General features: G+C 37.3%; 1 protein-coding gene across 7 annotated transcripts in view; it reads right to left on the reverse strand.

Moving 5' to 3' along the window:
* Window positions 1-23,880, reverse strand: part of RABGAP1L (RAB GTPase activating protein 1 like) — a 755,477-nt gene that overhangs the window by 246,641 nt on the left and 484,956 nt on the right. For all 7 annotated transcript variants that reach the window (XM_027074244.2, XM_027074246.2, XM_027074243.2 and 4 more), the window contains 2 exons: window positions 20,810-20,935; window positions 18,353-18,496 (listed from right to left, as the gene is read on the reverse strand). In XM_027074244.2, coding sequence (XP_026930045.2) covers window positions 18,353-18,496; window positions 20,810-20,935 — 270 coding nt within the window. The remainder of the gene's footprint in view (window positions 1-18,352; window positions 18,497-20,809; window positions 20,936-23,880) is intronic.

Raw genomic sequence — 23,880 nt, forward strand, 5'->3', positions numbered from 1 at the left:
CATTTTGAATTTATTTTTGTGTATGGTGGGAAAAAGTGGCCCAGTTTCATTCTTTTGCATGCTGCTGTCCAGTTTTCTCAACACTTGTTGATGAGACTGGATACTTTCCTGCTTTGTTGAAGATTAACTGACCGTATAACTAATAATGGGCTTATTTCTGGGTTTCCTACTCTGGTCCATTGATATATGGGTCTATTTTTGTGCCAGTACCATACTGTTTTAAGACTGCTTTGTAATATAACTTGAAGCCTGGAACTGTGATGCCTCCAGCTTTGCTTTTCTTTTTTCAAGATTGCTTTGGCTATTTGGAGTCTTCTGTGGTTCCATACAAATTTTAGGATTGTTTGTTCTAGGTCTATGAAATATGCTAGTAGTATTTGGATACGGATTGCATTAAATGTGTAGATTGCTTTGGGTAGTATAGATATTTGAACAATATTTGTTCTTTCAATCCATGAGCATGGAATGTGTTTCCATTTCTTTGTGTCACCTTCAATTTCTTTCACCAGTGTTTTATAGTTTTCAGAGTACAGGTCGTTCACTTCTTCGGTTAAGTTATTCCTGGGTACCTTATGGGTTTTGGTGCAATTAGAAATGGGATTGGGCCAGTCTTCTGGAGGTGGGGACCACCACACTGGCAGTGAGGCAAGTGTGACTAAGAACAGCAGGCTTCAGGAACGAGGGGGATGGTGTCAGGGCTTGGTGTAAGCAAGTTAGGTAGCCCATGTCCACACTGTGCTGGTTCCTGCAGGTCGCCTTGTGCTTATGCTGATGGGCAGGGGAGGAAAATCACACCGGACAGTTCCTTTGTTCCCAGAGGGGTCTCTCCATGAATACTGCCTCTCTGGGACACACTCCAAAATGAGCAACTGACCTCTTCACTGTGTTCCCCAAGCACTCTTCAGATTGCTGTTTCCATGCTATATGTGCATGGGCTGTTTGTCTGCCTCTCTCCAAGAGCAGCCCCAATGTCCTCCAAGCTCTCCCAGATCCAAGCATAATGACCTTGAAACCTCTAGGCTCTAAGCCCCACTGGTTGCAAGAACTCATGAGATTTGGAACCCCTTGCTCTCTGAGCCAACTGCTGTGGGGAATCATCTTCCCTGTGCACTTCCCTGTGTACTAGTCTGTCTCTTGCCTGACCTTCTCAGTAACTGGGGCTCCCTCCCCACCATAGCAGCCAAGATCCATTTCTCTGCCAAACCTCATTTCTGCACTTCCTACTGTCTTCAATGTGGTCTCTTCTCTCTCTTAGTTGTGGAGTTTGTTCTGCCAGTATCCAGATCAATTTTGGGGGTATTTGGGATGATATAATAGTTACCCAGTTGTATTCGTGGGATGAAGTGAGCCTAGGGTCTTCCTACTCTGCCACCATCTTCCGCTCTCTCCTTCACCAAGTTATTTTAAAAACTGAGATATAATATAATTCAAATACCATAAAATTCACCTTTTAGAAGTGTACAAATTCAGTGGTTTTTAATAGAGTCACAAGATTGTACAACCATCCCCATTATCTTTTTTTTAAAAATTTTTTTTAACGTTTATTTACTTTTGAGACAGAGAGAGACAGAGCATGAATGGGGGAGCATCCCCATTATCTAATTCCAGAATATTTAATCACCCCAAAAAGTAATCTTGTACTCATTAGCACACTCTCCCATCCCTCCTCCAACCAGATCCTGTAACTACTAATGTACTATCTCCATGGATTTGCCTGTAAATTTCATATAGATGAAATCATAAAATCTAAGGCCTTTTTGTCTGGCTTCTTTCACTTAGCATAACGTCTTCAAGGTTCATCCATCATGTAACATGTATCAGAACACCATTCCTTTTCATGGCTAAATAACGTTCCATTATATTGGTATACCACGTTTTGTTTATTCACCCATCAGTTGTTAGACATTTCAGTTGTTTCCAATTTTTAGGTATTATGAAAAATTCTGGTATGACCATTCATATACAAGGATTTTTTATTTTTGTTTTGGTAAACCTATGATTTTATTTCTCTTGGATATATACATAGGAGTTGAATTGTGGGGTCATATGGCAACTGTATTTTTAAATTTTTGAGGAACTTCCTATTTTTCTAAGTGACCGTACCAGTTAAACTGTCACTAGCAATGTGAGGGTTCCAATTTCTTAACATCCTCAACAACACTATTTTTTGTCCATCTTTTGCATTATATCTATCCTAGTAAGTGTGAAGTGGCATCTCACTGCGGTTTTAATTACATTTCCCCAATAGCGGCTCATGATGTTAAACATCTTTTCATGTGCTTACTGGCCATCTGTGTATCTTCTTTTTTTGAAAAATGTCTATTAAGATCCTTTGCTCACTTTTGACTTGTATTATCAATTTTTATGGCTTTTCAATTGTATTGCAATTTTTTATTGCAAGCCTTTTTATCGCTGAGTTGTAAGAATTCCTTATACATCCTAGATACAAAACCCTTAACAGATATGTGATTTGCAAATACTTTTTCTCATTCTGTAGGTTTCTTTCACTTTCTTGATAGTGTCCTTTGAAATACAAGTTTCTCGTTTTTATGAAATCCAACTTATCTATTTATGCTTTTGTTGCTTGTGCTTTAATTGTCATATGTAAGAAACCACTGTCTAATCTAAGGTCATGAAAATTTACACTTAGGTTTTCTACTAAGGGTTTTATAATTCTAGCTCTTACAGTTAGGCCTATAATCTATTTTGAGTTCTTATATATGGTATGAGGTAGGGATACAACTTCATTATTTTATATTTCAATATCTAGTTATTCCAGCAACTTTGTTGAGAATATTCTTTCCTTACTGAATTGTCTAGGCATCTTTGTCAAAAGTCAACTGTTCACAAGTGTATATTTCTGAATTTTAAATTCTAATCCATTAAGCTATACATTAATATTTATGCCACTACCACACAGTTTTGATTTCCACAGTTTTTTGCAGGCATACCTCATTGTACTGTGCTTCATTTCATTGTATTTTGCAGATTTTGTGCTTTTTACAGTTTAAGGGTTTGTGCTAAATCTGTGTGGAGCAAGCAAGTCCATTGGTACCATTTTTCCACAAACATTTGATCACTTTGTCTCTGTGTCACATTTTAGTAATTATCACAATATTTCAAATATTTAACTTATTATTCCATTTGTTATGGTGATCTGTGATTAGTGATTATGACTTGCTGAAAGCTTAAATAATGGTTAGCATTTTTAGCAATAAAGAATTTTAAATTAAAATAAGAACTTTTAAAAAGGCATTATGCTGTGGCACACTTAATAGACTACAGTATTGTGTAACTTTTCTATGTACTGGAAAACCAAAAATTCATTTAATTTACTTTATTGCGATATTTGCTTAATTGCAGTGGTCTGGGACTGAACCCACAATATCTCTGAGGCATGCCTGTAATAAGTTTTGAAACTTCACCCGCCCCCCCCAAAAATTATTAAAAGCTGTATATGAACTACATTTTGAGAAACACTGGCTTATGCTTTCAAGCACAACTACACTTCTTCTATCAAATGTCTTATTTCTATAATCACTATAAATACATCTTTTGCAATATGGGCTTCTAAAATAAAAATACACTAATTTATTTACTATGATTTAGAATCTTGCCTACCACCTCTACATTTGCCCACAGAAAGAATAAAATTTCATCTTGTTATCTAAATCAGAGGTCACAACTGCAACACGTAGTCAAATTTAGCCTGATGATGCATTCTGTTTGGCCATATAGTATTTTTATAAATGGTGATTTTAGTTCCTTTATATGAATCATGTACTCTCCAATTCATATCAGTGCCTGCTACTCTGGATTATGTTATACCCAGCCTATTTCACTCATTTTTGTGCATTCGGGTTGGCTATATCCTATCTAAACAAATCCTTAATGTAGTTCCATTAGGGCAAATAGGAAAAGTTCTGGTTTCTTTTATTTTGTTGTAACCAATGCCCAATTTTTTCAAGGAGTTTATTCAAATGCTAGATTAAATTTTCTTGAACTTAGGAAGACTTAACAGATATTTACTGACTAGCAGTAGTTCTATGACTTAAAAAATGTCAAATGGGTGTCAAATGGGTTGAAATTCCACTAGGCTCAAATATTACTTGTTATCAAGTGTAGCAAAAATTCCAAAGTTGAAGATTATTAATATGGTGAATAAAATGTAATTCAGATTTATTAGTAACTTTCAGATAAGATCAAATTTATCTTTAATTACCAATGAGAATAAAAAATTGGCTCATATTTCTTAGAGGAAAACACAGATTTAAAAAAATGTTGGCTGGCACAATTTTAAAAAGCCATTTTAAAGGCTGGGAAATGCAGCACCTGGGTGGCTTGGTTGGTTAAGTGTCTGACTTTTGGTCAGGTCATGATCTCACACTTCCTGGGATCCAGCCCTGTGTAGGGCTGCGCAACAATGCCCAGCCTGCTTGGATTCTCTCTCCCTCTCTCTGCCCCTCCCCTGCTCATGCACACGTGCTCACTCTCTCTCTCTCTCTCAAAATAAATAAACATGAAAAAAAAAAAGGCTGGGATAAAGACAGCCTCAAAAAACCTACTACACTTTAGAAAAGTTGGCCCTCCACCTGAGGAAATGCTGGTACTTAAAACTACCATACAAGCTGGGGCCGCACGTTCACGCTGACCTTCTCTTCCTCTCCTTCCCTAGCTCCCAAAGAGGGATTCATGCAGGCTTCTTTGGGTCTCTACCATCCTCATACTCAGCCTAATACAGCTAGAGAATGTTTTGCTGTCACTAGAATAGTATATGATGACAAATAATGCCAATGGTCCTAAAAGTAGATGGGCTTATTAAATGTTGAGAGCTGGGCAGAATCCAATCAGGCCATCAGATGAGCAGGACAACATTTTTGTTTCTCTCTCATCCTCTTCCTGGGGAAGAGCACATCTTTCCTTTTCCTTTTAAGACTGAGCAAATACTGACCTAAGATAATAGAAGAGGGTCTTTTATAATACAAATTTAAGAAGAAAAATGGCTTATGCTTGTCCAATGGTTTGTCCTTAAAGATTTTTAAGGACCAAGTTATGCCAACAAGTAGTCAGAGGAAATGTCTGATCATCTTGTAAATGGTAGATCCTGAGGGCCAATACAAAAGGCTTTGTTTCCACAGTCTTTTTTTTTTTTATTAAATTTTTAAAACATTTATTCATTTTTGAGAGTGAGAGAGACAGAGAGTATGAGCAGGGCAGAGAGTGAGGGAGACACAGAATCTGAAGCAGGCTCCAGGCTCCGAGCTGTCAGCACAGGGCCCGACGTGGGGCTCAAACTCATGGACTGCGAGATCATGACCTGAGCCAAACAAAGTTGGACACTTAACCGACGGAGCCACCGAGGCACCCTGTTCACAGTCTTTTTCAGCCTGGTTGGATTAGAAACATTTTCCCGGTACAATCAGGTAAAACTCAGTAACTGAAAACCAGACCAAAATACCAAGATGAGGAAAAAAGCCCATAGGGCAAAGGAGTAAAAGCAGAGGTAAACAGCAAAGAGTCTAGGGGTATAACTAAAGAAAGAGGAAGATTCACAGAGAAGTTCCCTGAGGCACCAGGAGAGGGGTGGCTGGAAACCCTTGAGTATCCAATGGGCCAGTTAAAAGCACAAAGAGGAAACCCACCTCACCTGATTCCCCGCCCAAGATGAATTGTGTTAACAGGCACCTTGACCTTGGAGAAAAGACTTACTATACATCCTTCAAGACTCACTGGTATAAGTGATCGGCTAACAGCGAGACTTCCTTTTTTCTTTCAGTGTTGCACTGTATCATCATGCTCTTCTGAGGTTTGGAAAGACATTCTCATAGAACAAGCAATTATTTGTAAAATTTCCATGTGGTGTACTACCGGACACAAACAGAAAGCAACTATACTGATTTTTGAAAAAAATGAGACCCAGGACAAGAACCGGATACTTCTAGACAGGTGAATAGGCAAAGTAATATCTGTCTTCCAAAGATGACCTGTTTTTCAGGCCCTGATAATTTTGTGTATCTCAAGGCTGACTCATAGTATCTGAATATGCTCAGCACTATTAGCTTCAACCCATAGTCACTTATTTTAAGCTGTTTACTTCTCAAGCTAAAAGCTTATTAATTTAGATAAAATGTGCTTTGATTCTATTTAACAAAAAAAGAGCATTTAAAATTAGAGGTTTTATCAGTACTGTTGGATATCTGTCTTTGATCCTTTTATAAGAGCCCTATGTTAATATTAATAAATGATCTTTTAAATAGATTTATAGGGAAACAGAGATTCTGAATACTAAGAATGTACTAATTTTTCTCTGTATTAAGGATCCTGTGGACAAAATGGACCCTTCCCTGACACATAAACAAGACAACTAGTAGAAGTAGATGTACCTATTTCATTTGGCAGGTTAGGGAACAATTAGACCATGACCACTAAATGCCTTCAGTAAGAAACAGCGACCAGACTGTGACACGGCCTACACTGCAATCCAGTAGGTCAATGAGCCAGTGGAACATGCAGGAAATTGTTCAAGTACAGAAAATTTTCTGGCAATACTCCTAACCAAAAAAGACCAAAATGGGCTATATTACTTGGACATGGGCAAGAAGCAAAATGTCAAGTGGACCTATAAAAAAATAATAGCTTCTGAAAACCCTGGTAAGATAATCCTAAAAGCAAAAGAGCAGAAAGTCCTATTATGCTTCTTTTAAACTAATGCAGTCAGCAATTCTACTACTGATGGCTGGATATTGTTTCTCTACATATAATGAAGAAGCCCTGGGTAAATAAGGTAAAGGTCAAACCACTGTTTAGTTAAAAATGCCCAACAAGGATGCTGATGGTAAAAGTACTTGAAAAGGGGAGACAGAGAAAAATAGCAGGAGCATCAGAAGAAGTATTTCATGGTGAAGTTCTGCTAGCCCATAGAAAGAACATCTGAGGTATGAAATCAAACAGAGTCTTGGACTCAGAGATCCCAAGTGATGTTGAGAATCGATAAAATAATCCAACCTTTGAGTGAGAGTAGATAATGCAGGGTCCTTACAAGAGAGGGAAAGACCACTGGTCTATTTGCTATAGAGATGGACAAGAACAATAAGACCATCTGCCTGTGTGGATTAAACAAAAACTAAAAATATAATTATTTCTAATTTGGCCAACTAAATGAAGAAGGTGGAGGGCAACAGTCTATTTGCAAGAAGGTAAGGAAACGTGGGACAAGGTGTGTAAAGCTTCTAGCACAGTGTAAGACCCAGAGATACTCTGCAGAAAAGTTGGCCAGTATCTTGTCCTCAAACCTCTGAGACTTAAAAAGTGAAGAGCTTATCAGTAAACATTGGGTATTCATAAAACTGGATAGTGAAGGAAATCAACTGCTCTCCAAAACAAGGGCTTACTTCCAGCTGATACCATATGATAGACCTCTATATTGTACACTATAAATAATTTATGGATCAGAGTACTATTACTAATGACTGCAATGGAGGTAGTTAGACAATTATGTTGGAAGATGCTTTCACAATCCAATTTCCAGACAATGGAAAGCATTCAAATACTATATGTAGTTTTGCAAATAATCATTAAAATAATATAGATCAAAATTACATACTGTCTTTACTCAAAACCTTACCTGCAAAAACTATATCATGAAAATGATTTGGAATGCTGCTACCCCTTCCACCCTGAAGACCACAATTTTTAAGATTATACCCTATATTAAAACGTGCGACTCCCCATTCTAATTAAATAAATATCTACGGCTGGATAATATATTTTTGAGATGCATTAGAACTTTTTAAAATAAATATTGTATTTATAAAATGCCAACTTTCAAAGAAGTCAAAACTAAGAATTTTAGTCCATGGGGTATATGCACACCAGAAACATTTTGTTGTGCCAGATCCACCAGTGACCCTTCTCAGAAAATCTGCCTCCAAGTACAGCTCCTGTTGAGTGGGCTATAGGTCATGTGACTCACTCAAGACTACTGCTTTCCACGGCATATTGGATAAGACACAGACAACTACCTGGGGTGACACATATCTGCGACCTAGGACTATGCAGGCTTATTTTAAAATATGAAGAGGACCAGTTAGGTTATCCCTCAAGAATTTTACCTGACAAATATAAGGAGATTGCCAAGAGCTCTTGATACTAGAGTTGAGTAACCATGGCAAAACCTTCTGAGATACTGCAGACCCTAAGCAAAACAAAGTCACAAAGAAGCAGGTTGGGAAAGGAGGAACAATTCACAGCAATAAAGAGTAAGAGAGACGCATGCCTGGGGTTTCTGCGGCACCTGTCGTTCCTGAGGTCTGCTTGTTTACCTTCCCCTAGAGTCCCTTTATGGTTATAATAATCCTCCACTGTACTTGAGCTACTGTGTCAGGGTTTCTGTTTCTTAAAATATTATAACTAAAACGGAATTTCTAAATATATTAACTTATCTTTTCCTCTAAAACTCAAGAGCAAAGCCATTTTTTCAGCCTATAGGATTTCACAAAAACATTTAAATAAAGATGATACAAATAAATGTTTCCTTTGATTCTTCACTCCTATTTTCCTTCAATAGATATTCCTTGTATGTCTACAAGTTGACTACAAGGTATACAGTAGTGCACAAGAGAGACATGGCTTCTCTTTTCAGAAATTTAGAAACTAGTGGGAGATGCAGGCCTTTGAAAAGTCATACACAGTAAATAAATAACCACTACCTACAGGGTGCTATCAAATGTTTGGACTATTTAAGAATGGCTGGCCAGGAAAAGCTTCTTAGAGGAAGTAACATTGACCCTCAGGGCTGAAGGAATTAGCCAGGTAAAGAGTGGGGGGTACATTCTAGGCAGAAGGGAAATAAAGAATATGCACACATTTTCTACCTGAGAAGATCTTAAGTGTTCCAAAAACTAAAAGAAGGCCAGTGTTGAAGTATAGTAAGAGGAAGACTGACTCAAGGATACCACTGGGGAGGAAGGAAGGGCAAGATTACAGACCAAGTGATACAATGTGAGTTTTACTTAGTTGGGAAATCACTGAAGGCTTTTCAGCCAAGGAAAGACATGACCTGATATGTGTTTTATGAAAATCTCTCTGGATGCTATGGAGAATAGTGGGATCAAAGGGAGTCGAGTGGAAAGAATAGTTAGGAGGTAACTGAATAAATAGTACATGATACCGGTTTGGAGACAGAAGACAGTTTCCTAGACCTATTTCAGAAGAGGACTTCAAAACCAGTGAGTACAATATTTTCCAAATATGTTCAATTATAAATTGCTCAGAGATACACACATATGCAGTAAAAATACAGACACAAATGGGAATGATAAACACTGAATTCTGTATAATGGTTCCTCTGAGGAAGGCAGAGGAGAGGGGCTATTTCCTGGGAGAGGTGATAATAAACAAAACTAATCTTGTTCGTATTATTTTGTTTCTTAACCAGGGAGATGGATACAGAAGAGTATATGGTATGTCTTAATGTTTTTTTAAAAACATTGTATTTACTCATAAAAGTAACAGAATATGCTTAGTTATTTTATTTAATCCATGCTACACAGTTTAATCACTATGAGCTTTCTGCAACAAAAAGACTACAAAGTAAGTTTAATTATTCCAATTCAGGATAAACTGAAAGATTTTTATTGGAAAAAAAAAACCCTGTTACCCTATACCTTTAAGTCAGTGAAATATGTTCTGATTATGAGGACTAAACACATAATTAGATACTGTGGGTTCGTTACGAAACAGGTTGGAGGTATATTTGTGAGTCCTCAAAGTCATGTGGGTCTGATTCTACTGGAGCAAAATACCACTCCTATTTTTACCAGTAAACATGTACCTTTATTTTAAAGTACGTATGAGGTTTGACATGCTTATTCCTCCACTGATCATCTTTCGTAATTATTCCACCCTCTACATTTCTTAAACACTTACCTTAAATGATCCCAAGGGTACCAGAACCTGCTTCTAGAACAAACACTGCAGAGAAATTGTAACCCAAGCACTTCCAGAATAAAGCATGCAACAATCACTCCTCAACATCATCTGTCTCAAAGATGCTCCCTGAAGTATAGAAGCTGTACAGGCCACCATTCTCTCTCACCACCACATTAAATGAAAATATAAATCAATGAACTTACCCCAGATGATCCATCAGTACGTCATCCTGTCCGCTATACTTTTAAAATCTGTCCAGAATTCAACCACTTCTCCCCACGTCCACTACTACTAACTTGGTCCAAGCAACCCAAATTACTGCAATTGCCTCATAACTGGTCCCCCATTTTCCCCTTCGAACTCTCCCACAATCTTTTTTCAATGGGGCAACCTGAGTGATGAGGATAAAATATATAGCAGAGCATGCCAGTGCTATACCTAACCTCTCCAGTTGTTTCCCATCTCAGTCCAGTAAAACCTAAATTCTCTACTATTGAGATCGACTACATTTCTCTTCCTTCGTTTTTTTCCCATAGCACTTAACACCTCTAATAAACTATTCTTTTTTTTTTAAGATTTTTAAAAAGTTTATTTCTTATTTTGAGAGACAGAGAGAGAGAGAGTAGGGGAGGGGCAGAGGGAGAGGGAGAAAGAGAGATTCCCAAGCAGGCGCTGTGCTGTTCGCGTGGAGCCTGACTCAGGACTCGAACTCATGAACGGTGAGATCATGACCTAAGCCACAATCAAGAGTCAGACACTTAATTGATTGAGCCACCCAGATGCCCCTAGAGTATATATTCTACTTAGTCATTTGTTTACTGTCTGTACCTTACACAAGGATAAAAACTTAATGAAGGCCAAGAGTTTTGTCTGCTTTTCTTTACTGTTGTATCCCCAAACCTGAATGGTGCCAAGCATTTAGAAGGAGTTCAAAAAATGTTTGTTAACTAAATGAATGAATGAGTGAATATTTCGTTGAAGCCACAGGAATCACACACAATGGTTCTGCCATTTAACCTGAGGTTTCTATTCTTTCTGTAATATCAAAATTAGTGCGAACACAAGAAAGAGCTATAAGACAACTGACGTGAGAACCATAAAAATCCTTGTAGGTGAGAAATAAGTTAGGATCCAAAAACAAGACTTTAGAGTTTGTTTCCCTCTAGTCCTGAAGATTTCTATTGATAAATAAAACTTTAAAATAACCTTTACACTATTTATTGGTTGGTCAAAGCATTTTTTTTCTACTCTTAAAGTTTTTAGAAAATTTATGTTTATGTTCCTTTGCTCATTCTAATGCATTAAAAAAATTTTTTTACATTTACTTATTTTTGAGAAACAGAGTGAGACAAAGTGTGAGTGGGGGAGGGGCAGAGAGAGAAGGAGACACAGAATCTGAAGCAGGCTCCAGGCTCTGAGCAAGTGGTCAGCACAGAGCCTGATGCGGGGCTCGAACCCACGAACTGTGAGATCATGACCTGACCTGAAGTTGGACGCTCAACCGACTGAGCCACCCAGGCGCCCCTCTAATGCATTTTAAATCCAACATATCATTTGAAAAAGGTATCACCTAATGCTAGTGTAGTAATCATATTGCAATATATAAAGGTATCAAATACCTTTGATACACATCATATCAAATACACATCATATACCTCAGACTTCTACAATATTATATGCCAATTATATCTCAATAAAAAATTCACTTATTACTGTTTGAGGAAGAAAAATGGGGGCAAAGAATAAGAATATTATAGAATGAATCTACTCTTTAGATAAGAGGTTCAGAAAACGGTTTTGAAAGGAGGCATCTACTTGATGGTATTTAATTAGATATGGTAGTATCGTACTTCATTTTTTTCGTCACCCAAAGAAGAAAGGAGAGGCAGGAAATATATTCTAATTTGAAGCGTCAATTATTTCATTACATTTCATGAAATATCAAGTTACTATATAAAGCTGAATATATTTGATACTCCAAAAATTGAACTATTTGGGAAGAGTCAACTTCAAACATCAGCTGTCAGTTATTTTGTCAAGACTAAAAGAAATACTTATGTTCTTATGTCTCTGAAAGGTAGAAGAAAAACATACTTTAGGAGGACTACTTCAATCACTAGTCAAGATGAAACAGAATTAAACTTCCTTGAAGGTAAATAGATAAAATTTTGGCCTTAGCAAAAAAAAAAAAAAAAAAAAAAAAAAAGCATCTCATCTAGAGGGAAACAAAGGTGGTTAGAAAGGTAAGAGAGAACCAACAGTTAACCTGTTCTCCTAAGAATCTCTGAAGTCATTTTGTTAACTGAAGAAACTGAGAAGTAATAAAAGAGCTATACAGGTGGACAGAGCAGGATGGAGAGTAATATTATTAACTGGATATTTACTGTATAGCCGGCACTTTATATTCATACTCTCATTTCAATCTTTAAAATAAACCTGGGAGATGGTTTTGTTAGCATCATTTAACAGAGAAAAAAACTGAGACGTATATAGGTAAAATAATATAAACAAAATGATACAGGAAGGATTAACTAAAAAGCCAAATATCTAAACTCCAATGTCAAACTGTCTCTATGTTGCTTCTTCTGTAACTGAATACATCGCTGGATTTTTCCCACTGGCTTAACTTCTCTTACATGTAAGCACAAAAGTGATTCAACTCGGGGCACCTGGGTGGCTGCGTCAGTTAAGCATCCAACTTCAGCTCAGGTCATGACCTCACAGTCTGTGAGTTCAAGCCCCACATCAGACTCACTGCTGTCGGCATGGAGCCTGCTTCAAATCCTCTGTTTCTCTCTCGATGCCCCTACCCAGCTTGTGCTCGCTCGCTCGCTCTCTCTCTCAAAAATAAATAAAACATTAAAAAAAAAAGTGACTCAGCTCTTAGATCCAGCTCTTAGTTCCCATCTGTATGCAACTTCAGAAATCAAGTGAGTTTTCAACCAAATGAGTTTTATTTTGTTCCATATGCATGAACTCTAATCTGATCTAGGATCTGCCCTCTTAAAAAAACAAAACAAAACAAAACAAAACAAAACAAACACCTGCCTTTGATCACAAGGAAGACTTTCACTGAATAAAAACAACTCAAAAGGTAATGTTCCAAATACTCTGGAGAGCTGCTCAGTGGCATCCACTAAGCCCTCATATATACACGTCAGCAATCCCACTCCTACATAGGTACCCAAAGAAGTGCCTTCGGGTGTTTGCCAAAAGACAAGTGGCGAGCGCCTGGGTGGCTCAGTCGGTTGAGCACCTGACTTCAGTTCAGGTCAGGATCTCACAGTTCAAGAGTTCAAGCCCTGCATTGGGCTTGCTGCTGTCAGCGCAGAGCCCTCTTCGGATCCTCTGTCCCCTCTGTCTCTCTGCCCCTCCCCCACTCACGTGCGCCTGCGCGGTCGCGCTCCCTCCGTCTCTCAAAAATAAATAAACATCAAAAAAAAAAAAAAAAGCTGAAGAATGTTCACAGCAACACTATTTACAAGAACCCTGATGTGGAAACAACCTAAATGCCCATCAACAATACAATGGAAGAATGGATTGGAACAAATGAACCCTGTCTAGATGCAACTATATGGATGAATCTCACAAACATAGTGATGAATGAAACACCTCCATCAAAAGAGTTCATATTGTAGTATTCCATTTAAATGAAGTTCAAAACAAAATAAAAACTAATGTATGGTGTTAGAACTCAGGACAGTGGTAACTCACTCTTCAGAGAGGTAGTGAAGGCAGGGGCAATGAAAGAGAGGAGGGCTTCTGAAATTCAGACGGTATTCTGCTTCTTTTTGATCTGGGTGCTTGTTACACAAGTTACGTTCACTTTATGAAAAATCATCACGTTTTCACTAATTTTTGCAAATTTTCTTTTAATCTTTTACACTTCAACAAAAAGTTCTTTTAAAAAAGCACTATTCTGGGGCACCTGGGTGGCTTAGTCAGTTGAGCATCCAACCTTGGCTCAGGTCATGGTCTCACAGTTGGTGGGTTTGAGCCCCACATAGGACTCTGTGCTGACAGCTCAGAGTCTGGAGCCTGCTTTGGTTTCTGTCTGCCTGTCTGTCCCTCTCTCTCTGCCCCTCTCCAGCTTGTGCTCTCTCTCTCTCTCTCTCTCTCTCAAAAATAAATAAATAAACATTTTTTTTAAGCACTATTCTATTCTCGGTGGGTTAACAGTACAATATTTACACTATAACTGTTAATACTTTTAGCCTTTTTCTTATCTCCTCAGATAGAGGCAGACAATAAACCATAAAAGGTTTTGTTCTTTTTTTTAATTTTTTTTTAATGTTTATTTATTTTTGAGACAGAAAGACAGAGCATGAACAGGGGAGGGTCAGAGAGAGAGGGAGACACAGAATCTGAAGCAGGCTCCAGGCTATGAGCTGTCAGCACAGAGCCCAACACGGGGCTTGAACTCACGGACTGTGAGATCATGACCTGAGCCGAAGTCGGACACTTAACCGACTGAACCACCCAGGCGCCCAGGTTTTGTTCTTTTTAAAAACAATAATTTCATTTCATTGATTGGCTAAATGATAATTTATAGAAAGTTCCATTCATCTCAATATAATAAAATGTTTTTTTCAAACTCTAGTTTAAAATCCTGATGCCATCATCTTCACTAAATAAGGGAATTAACCTGAGTCACCATATATTCAGCTTTATATAAACACTTTAAATAAACTATTAACAACTAGAAGTTTTTAATGGAGACTGCACAAAGTCTACTAACACTCTTCCTAAATTTTCTTCTACTACATTAGCTTCATATTTTTGACCTCTAGATGAATGAAAAAATCCTTAAAAGCATTTAGCACAGGAAAACACAAGACGATAAGCTTTCTAAAAGTCGCAAGCTTGATGTCTTTCTCACTCTGCAATAGGATCTCTGAGCAAAATAATCCTGCAGATTAACACTTTTGGGTTTTTTTGGTCAGAGTGATGAATTTTGAAAAATCAACTTTTCCATCTGAGAAATTTCTCAGCGTTCCATTTGTAACTAAACATTAATTCATAGCCCAGGAAGATTTAAATCATTTTCCTAAAAAATAGAGAATAGGACAAAAACAATACCTATAGATGATTCTATTTAAGACTGTGTTATATCATTTCTTCTTTTAGAAAACTCTACCTCATATGAAAGAAGAGCTTTGATACAAACAGTTTATTAATGACAAGGAGGAAAGGGGCAAAGAGAAAAAACACAGACAGGCAGGAAATCAAAGTTTACCTAAAAATTTCCTTTGCAAAATAATCCGCTGACAAAGATGAGTTAGTGGAAAGAAATGAATATCCTGATACTGTTCCCAACAAAATTTTGAACTATTAAGGGATGTTATTATTCATTTCCCTGGTTACCATGATCCTGTGATTACAAACTATTCTATGTTTTAGAAAGCTATGCAATTTCCTTAAGCAGCTACAGAATATAGGTTTAAGTGGAGGTAAAGTAATATATATAATACTTATTAATTTTAATAAGCATTAAGATATTTCAAACACTGTAACTAGAAATCACAGTTGGCAAATGATAAGAAGGCTTATAAATCGACTTTTCATTTCTCTACCATATATGTTGCTAATTTTCTTAGCAACTGACATTAGAAATTCCAGTATCTTCAAGATAAAAAATTCCCGAGACATTATGAATCTGGGTTCCAGAAGACCCATGGATGATACTCCAATGTCAGGTATGGAACCACTGAGATAGAGACAATTTTAGAAGGTCATCAGTCTAGTGAGCTAAAGGATAGTGTTACTATTCTGCCAAAAGTGACCAAGAAATCCAATTTAACTGGTATGATTAAGCATATTAATTTCCTTCTCATTACTATAATGAACAGTATAGAACTAATATAGTATGAAATTAGATCATCTCTTTCAGCAAAAAACATGAAGCAATGATATTAACTTTTGCAAGCTCCTACAATATATAAAGATAAAACTGTTAAAAGGTCATACCCTCACTTTCCCATTTTTTAATAAATATCATGAAATACTAACCTCAGCTTAGTATGAAATTTCTAGTCCCCAGGGTGATTAAAATAAATAGGACCTATGAATGCTCATGAAAACTAAATTTTAGTATTACTTTAAGTTCACAGAACTCAAAGATATAAATTTGGCTTTTACTTTCGAAGAGTATTGCACTAAATTAGAGTCAGAACTGTTCACCACACCAATTTGTATAATCAGGCCAAGTAGAATTTTTAGTACAAATGCCTAAATTTGTGTATACTGTGATCACACCATTTTGACTTTGAATAAAGTTTTAGCTTCTAATTCTGCATTCTTCCTTTAGGTTATATTTATATAGGCAGTTTAGGAATGAATTTATCAGTAAAAAAAAAAATCAGAGAGTTACTATGCTATCGGTCAGGTTCTCTAGCTCTTATGTGTTCAGAATTGGAGACCTTATTCTGTGACCTTCAGCAAGTCACTCAAACTTTCTTTGTCAAAATATGTTACAAATGTTTACAACTCTTACACCCTTACAAAATGCTCTGCAACTTTCACGTACTGTGCAACTGTTACCTAGAACCTCCAAGAGCAGAACCCAACGTGGCTTGCATATGAAATGGTTACTGCTGTGATAGGCTAGAACTAAGTTTTACTTTGTGCAGCTGATGTACTTTATCTTCTTTAATCTTACTTTTGAAATGAAATTTCTAGTCCCCAGGGTGATTAAAATGGTTAGACTTTTAAGAAAGAGGAAACTGTATAAAAAGTAACGTAGAAATACAAAACTGTCCAGATTATATTAGGTTTATACTTTTGATTAGCTTTCTTTTAAAAAAAATTTTCTTTTAATGTTTATTTATTTTTGAGAGCCAGAGAGAGACAGAGCACAAGTGGGGGAGGGGCAGAGAGAGAGGGAGACACAGAATCGGAAGCAGGCTCCAGGCTCTGAGCTGTCAGCACAGAGCCCAATGCAGGGCTCGAACTCACAAACCTGAGCCGAAGTCGCGCTTAACTGACAGAGCCACCCAGGGGCCCCATGATTACTCTAGCTTTCTAATTTAAGATAGTATAATTTATATACATATATATTCCCAATAATAAAAAAGTTATTCTCCTACAGCAGCTTTCCTATCACTGCTAAGACTGTCCAACATGTTGACTGGCAGTATATGATGTATGTGTGTGTAATGTTGCTTATTTCTTTAAGAGTAAAGTAAGTATGGGGTGCCTGGGTGGCTCAGTCAGTTAAGCATCTGACTCTTGACTTCGGTTCCAGACACGATCGTGGTATCAAGCCCTGCACTGGGCTCTACACTGGGTGCGGGGCCTGCTTGAGTCTCTCTCGCCCCTTCTCTCTGCCCCTCCCTGCTTCAAAAAAAAGGAGTAAATAAATTTTGCCACCAAAGGAAATAAAAACAATAAAATATATAAATACAGATACCTAAAATATTTTGCAAGCTGATTTTTGAAATATCCTGCCTGAAAATAAAACTATATGATGTAGAAACTTTAGAGTATCACTTCACTGTTACCTGGTAGGAGTGTCAAACATCATATACAATAGAAATATCTTATGAATTGAGGATTAAATTACTATATAATTAGAGGACAAACTGAGGGTTACCAAAGGGGAGGTCGATAGAGACATGGGTAAAATAGTTTATGGGGATTAAGGAGTGCACTTGTGATGAGCACTGGGTGTCTTTTTTTTTTAATGTTTATTTTTGAGAGAGAGAGAGAGAGAGAGAGAGAGAGAGACAGAGACAGACATGGAGCAAGTGGGGGAGGGGTAGAGAGAGAGGGAGACACAGACTCTGAAACAGGCTCCAGGCTCTGAGCTGTCAGCACAGAGCCCAATACAAGTCTCGAACTCACAAACTGTGAGCCAAAGTCTGACGCTTAACCAACGGAGCCACCCAGGTGCCCCAAGCACTGGGTGCTGTTTGGAGTGCTGAATCATTATATTGTATACCTGAAACTAACATAACACTGTATGTTAACTATACTGGCATTTAGAATAGAATAGAATAGAATAGAATAGAATAGAATAGAATAGAATAGAATAGAAAAGAAAATTAAAATTAAATTAAAATTACTGTACAATTTTCATTTATATTCACTCTTGGAGTATAACTGCATTACTATTAGAAACACTTTATTTTAAATTTATTTAACTTTAAGGGTCCTTTATATTAGTAATATATTATTACACAAATAAAGGCTTATTATGAATTTTAATTGTACACATTTAATTACCTCATCTTACTTTGAAGAAATTATATATGCTTAAACATTTTCATTTCTCACAAGTAATAAAATTACAACTAAAATAGTCTTTACTAAAAATTCAAATAGAACTCTATGGTATTTATGGCTTAAAGTAAAAAAAAAATTGTAGCCACTTTAGAAACTATTTTCTACTTTGGTTTAGGTATGAGAGATGGAGTTACTGTACCTCACAAAGCAGTAAGTCAATGATGTGGAAGACCATGCAGAGAGGGAACTTGGCAGTGAAAAGAGTGAGAAACCACTGGGACGCGTACATATGTGCTTCCAGGTGCAGATCACAAAAATGGGTATGCAGGTCTGGTAACTGCTCCTAAAAAGTCAAAGTGGAAAATTGAGGGGAAGGAAGACTGAGAAGCTTTATTTCCTACCACTACTATAATTTAGGACAAGCTTTCTATGACCACTCTCAATTTTTCATGGCATCTGCTGAATTTTATGTAATTACACAGAAGCAATGACAGGAGATGAGCACTGGGGACACGATAATCAAGGAAAATAAAGGCAGACTTGTTATGAACAAATAACAAATATCACCTGTTGCTCACTTGACTGTTCTTGTTTCTTGGGACATGCTTGCTCTGACAGAACACCTGTAGTCTAATCAATGTCATCCCTCCAGAGTCAAGTCCAACACCCCATTCAGGGTTCAATGCCTAACTACCTAGGTTATCTTCTCTTTGGAGACCACTTAATATCAGCATCATCTGGGATCTATGGTATCACTCCAGTAAATTTGTGCAGTATTGAGAAAATCCTAAAACACAACCAAACTTTAAAACAATAGGTCCTTGACATTAAAAATGGCAAACTATAGAAACTGTGCAAGTGTATAATGTATGAAATTGGATGTCTCCTAAAAATGCCTTTATGTCACCCTGATCCCTTTTTTTTCCAATTTACACAAGTAAATGCTTGTCAAAAGCATGAAAGGTAAAGTGCAGAGTGTCAGCCTAGCTATTCCTCTAACTGAAAGACAAAAGCAAAGATACGTAAAAGCCCACGTTCATTTTGTTTTCATAAACAGATCACAAAAACAAAAAGAAAAGCCTAACTTCTTACATCAGATGCTTTTTGAAAAGCACCCAGATGTACCCATTAGGTACTTTAAATTGGGGTGTCCAAATGGTCACCACTGAAAGACGCTAACAGAAAAATGTGTCTGCTTTTCTTCACAGTACCACAAACATGCTCTTCATTTATCAGTTACACTTATTTGACTCTTAAAGCTTTTAAGAATACGGACCTTAGAAAAAAACATAAACTTCTGTAAATAAAAGGTAAAGAAGTGAAAAGTCCCAAATATTTACTTGGAAGGATTAAATCTCTAAAAAAGAGTCTATTGCTTTTACTGTCCATAGTTACCAGATTCTTCTACACAGTCTTTTTTCTCCTCAATGCCTATACGCCATTGTGCTTACAGTTCATTTGACATCTTTCCCCCATTTCATTTCTTCCTAATGTTTAAGGTTTTCTACCCTCCCACATTCTTTTCTAGTAAAGTTGTCCGTAACTCCACTGCTAAGTCTCTCTCTTCCCTGTTTTAGTTTTTCGGTCTCCTACTGACCTCGCCTCCCTCTTTAGACACCTACGGATCTCCTGACAGGTCATGCCAATGAGCTCCTACCAGTATCTCTGCTGCTGCATCCCCCTAACCTTCCTCCTTGATTAACTTTACTTTTATCCAACACGGACTCAATCCATTCATGTATTTCCTTCACATTTTTCTTGGATTCCCAATACCCCATATAGAGAAAGCCATATAAACACACTGCACAGGGGCACCTGGGTGGCTTAGTGAGTTGAGCATCAAACTTTGGCTCAGGTCATGATCTCACAGTTCATGAGTTCCAGCCCCACTGTGGGCTCACTGCTGCCAGCACAGAGTCTGCTTCAGATCCTCGGTCTCCCTCTTTCTCATTCTCTATCTCTCTCAGTGTTTAATGTTAATGTTTAATAGATAAACATTAAAAAACAGATATAAGATTTCCAACATCAGGTGGAATTTCAAACCTACTCAGTAATTCCTTTTATCAGCACTAGTCATTAACTTTGCTTTTGCTCACAATTTTTTTTATTATGTCATATCTGACACAGATTAAATAATGTGTTCCTCTTAAATACAAATTTACACAGACATATTGTGAAACAGTAACAACACTGTTTGAGATCAGGACATTATATGAGAAAAAATTTTTAATACATCTCTACATTAAAATGTTTAAGTTTTTTATTCTCTTTCAATACCTTTCTGTCCCTTCAAAGAGTTCTGTACATGTGGACCTAAATATGATACTGGTGCTAATTAAGGTGGAGAAAGCTCTTACGTATTTCAATCTTTATTCTGTTAACATCTTCATTTCTTTACAAATAATAGTTGGGAATCTCTTCACTGACTTAACTCACTATATTAAAGTTGAATATTTAAAATAGAAGACTATTATAAAAATGATCAAATGGTGAAATAAATATTAACACCAATGTAGATAGTGGTCAGAAACCAAATATGTCTACATTTTCTGTAGAAGTCCATTAAACCTCCATGAATCATTATTGTTCATCAATTTTATTACTTTTTCTGTACTTCAAACAACCCCTGAGTGACAAAAGCCTAATTTTCACTTACCTGCATTAGTCTCTCCAACTGATAGAATTTACAGTGAAGATCTTCAAAGTTGTTTTTGTAGAGATCTCGCAAACCATAGTCATACATGATTTTCACCAAAACACAGAATGCTTGTTCCTCTGGCATCTATAGGAAAACAGATACATAGAGAACCTGACTGAGTGGCATGTGGCCAGAATGTCAGAAAAGTCCCTTCATGTTAGCAGTCCGCTGCATCAATGGCTAAAGGCCTCTACTCACGGTTCCTGAGTTCAAGCCCTGCATCGGGCTCCGTGCTGGCAGTGTGGAGCCTGCTTGGGATTCTTTCTCTCTGCCCTTCCCCTGCTCATGCTCTCTCTCTCTCTCAAAATAATAAATAAACTTTAAAAAAAATAGGTAATACAATCACATGATTCAAAAATCAAAATGATGCAAAAGTATATAAAGGTAAAAGTCTTATTCCTCTCTATCTCCAAGTATAATAACCCCCATACCCGCCCCCCTCATCTCTTTGGCATAACCTTATAACTATGTTCAATAATTTCTCATGTATCCTGCTAGTATTTCTTTATGCAAATAAAAGAATCACACTTATTTTATTTCTTCCCTTATCTACATAGAAGATAACATTCTCTAAACATTACTATGCATCTTGCTTCCACAGCCCCCCCCCAACATATTCTCAAAAGAGGGACTGCTGGGTCAAAGGGTAAGTGCAATTTTAATTTTGATAGACAGGGAGAGGCTGACTTCCCAGTCTTCTTGATACTGCTATTTTCTTTCTATATAAATAGTTTTTAGGAAAGAATGTTATGAACTTCCACCATTAAGAGTTAAATGACAAATTCTAATATACCCTTCCTAGACATATTTTTATCTGAACAGAAAATGAAATCTTAAACCCAAGAAACAAATCTCTACATCGTGGTATCAATAAACTGAAGGGATTTAGAAAGAAACATATCCAATATTCTAGAAATTACATCAAGCCAACAGAAAAAGATTTTATCTTCAACTCACTGTCCTAAAATGTAACTGTTTATGTAAACATTTACTTGCAATGTCACTTCTTTGAAAATCTGACCTTGGCTGATTATGATATTTGACACCTTGTTAAATTAACTGCCTGCCTGAATAATTGAATCAAGTAGAATTCTATTTACCCACTTAGAAATGTAACTGTTTATTTAAATTCCTACACCAATTGGCCACTTCTATTTTCTACTTACAAACCATAAAATATGTAAATTAGTTAAGTAAAACCTAAAGTTAAGTAAGTACACTTAGTTGTTGTCATTTCAATTCTGTAAATATTTACTTATTTCGTATTTTTTTAAGCTTATTTATTCATTTTGAGAGAGAGAGAGAGAGAGAGAGAGAGAGCGAGAGAGAGAGAGAGCGCGCGAGCGAGCACATGCAGGGAAGGGGCAGAGGGGGAGGGAGATAAAGAATCCCAAGCAGGCTCCATACTGTCAGCTCAGAGCCCAATGTAGGGCTCGATCTCAGACACCGTGAGATCATGACCTGAGCCAAAATCAAGAATCGGACCTTAACCAACTAAGCCAGGCACTTCTACTTATTTCTTTTTTATCTGAGTTGTTTGGGGCTTTGACCCCAGGTGTTCAAGTCAGCAAACATTTTTCAGCTTACACTCATTTAGATGCAAGTGCACTGTATTCTTCCCTCTTTTAACAATTCTGTCATTGGAGCCTCAAGTGACACGGACTTGCACATGCATGGTGTACCCCTCTTACCACCAAGGTCTTAGCTCTCCATCTTTCTCTTGGATCTTTCCTAAAATGGCCATACAAAAGTGCTCATGTAAGGTAATGGTAGCCAGCCCTAGAGAAACGAATTCACTTATAATCTCCCTCTAAGTGAATGATGTTTAGTTAAATAGTTGGTACCCTATAAAGGGAACAAGCCTTTATTTCCTTAAATAGGTAAAGACATTAAAGTAAATGAAAGGTTTAAATGCCGTATGGGATTCACACAGCCAGTTACTGAACATGAGAGATGTATGCAGTGTGCTAGGCCCTGCGCACACAGAAGTAATGGTATAGCATCTTCCCAAAGGACAACTAAATAGGGAATCTCTTTGACTTTGATATGGACACACCAATCCTGGGATAAACAACATCGCTACAGCGAGAGCACAAGCAAGGGGTGGGTATGAGCTCGACCAGGAAAAATCAGTCAGGAAAATGACAAATGAACATAAATCTCTACTTTGCTTTTAGGTATGGAGCTTAAATTCTCCCTCCCTCCGTCTATCTCCCTCATCTCTATCTCACTCTTCTCGGCTCTTTCCTCCCCACTCCCCATCCATTTCTCTCTCACACACAAACAATATATTTAATACACGTTCTTAAAAAGACAAAAGCCTTTATACGTTGGAGTTTGATCCCCCAAAATAAAGTGGCCCAATTCCAGTCCATAACCTTTATTTAAAAAAAAGAAAATCTGGGGCGCCTGGGTGGCTCAGTCGGTTGAGCGAACGACTTCGGCTCAGGTCATGATCTCGCAGTCCGTGAGTTCGAGCCCCGTGGCGGGCTCTGTGTTGACAGCTCAGAGCCTGGAGCCCGTTTCAGATTCTGTGCCTCCCTCTCTCTGACCCTCCCCCATTCATTATCTGTCTCTCTCTGGCTCAAAAATAAATAAACGTTAAAAAAAAATTAAAAAAAAGAAAATCTCCATTTGGGGGAGTGGGGAGTCTTAGAGCTCTTGTCTTCCATGTCTAGCTTCAGGCAACAAAAATCAAGTTTTCGATTTCCAGTAGGTTCACATGCCACACAAAAATGGTAGACGAACCCTATAAAATACCAGCCCAGCGAGGGTAGAGTCAATACTGAAGATCAGCGAAGACGAAGGTCAGGCATAATAGGTTCTTACAGGATCTCAGATACTGTCTCATCATAAAACTTACTAAAAATGAACCCTTACGAAGTCAAAAAGGCTGTGAAACAAAATGAGTGAGAAAGTAATGTGAAACACGTATAATCCTTTGGAAAGTGAAAATGCAACCTTCTCTTTCTCGTTTAAACACTAAATGCAATCTATTCAGCATGTCTAATTAAGCTTCCCTGGATATT

This window comes from Acinonyx jubatus, chromosome E4 (assembly GCF_027475565.1).
Source record: "Acinonyx jubatus isolate Ajub_Pintada_27869175 chromosome E4, VMU_Ajub_asm_v1.0, whole genome shotgun sequence".
In the NCBI taxonomy this organism is placed as follows: Eukaryota; Metazoa; Chordata; class Mammalia; order Carnivora; family Felidae; genus Acinonyx; species Acinonyx jubatus.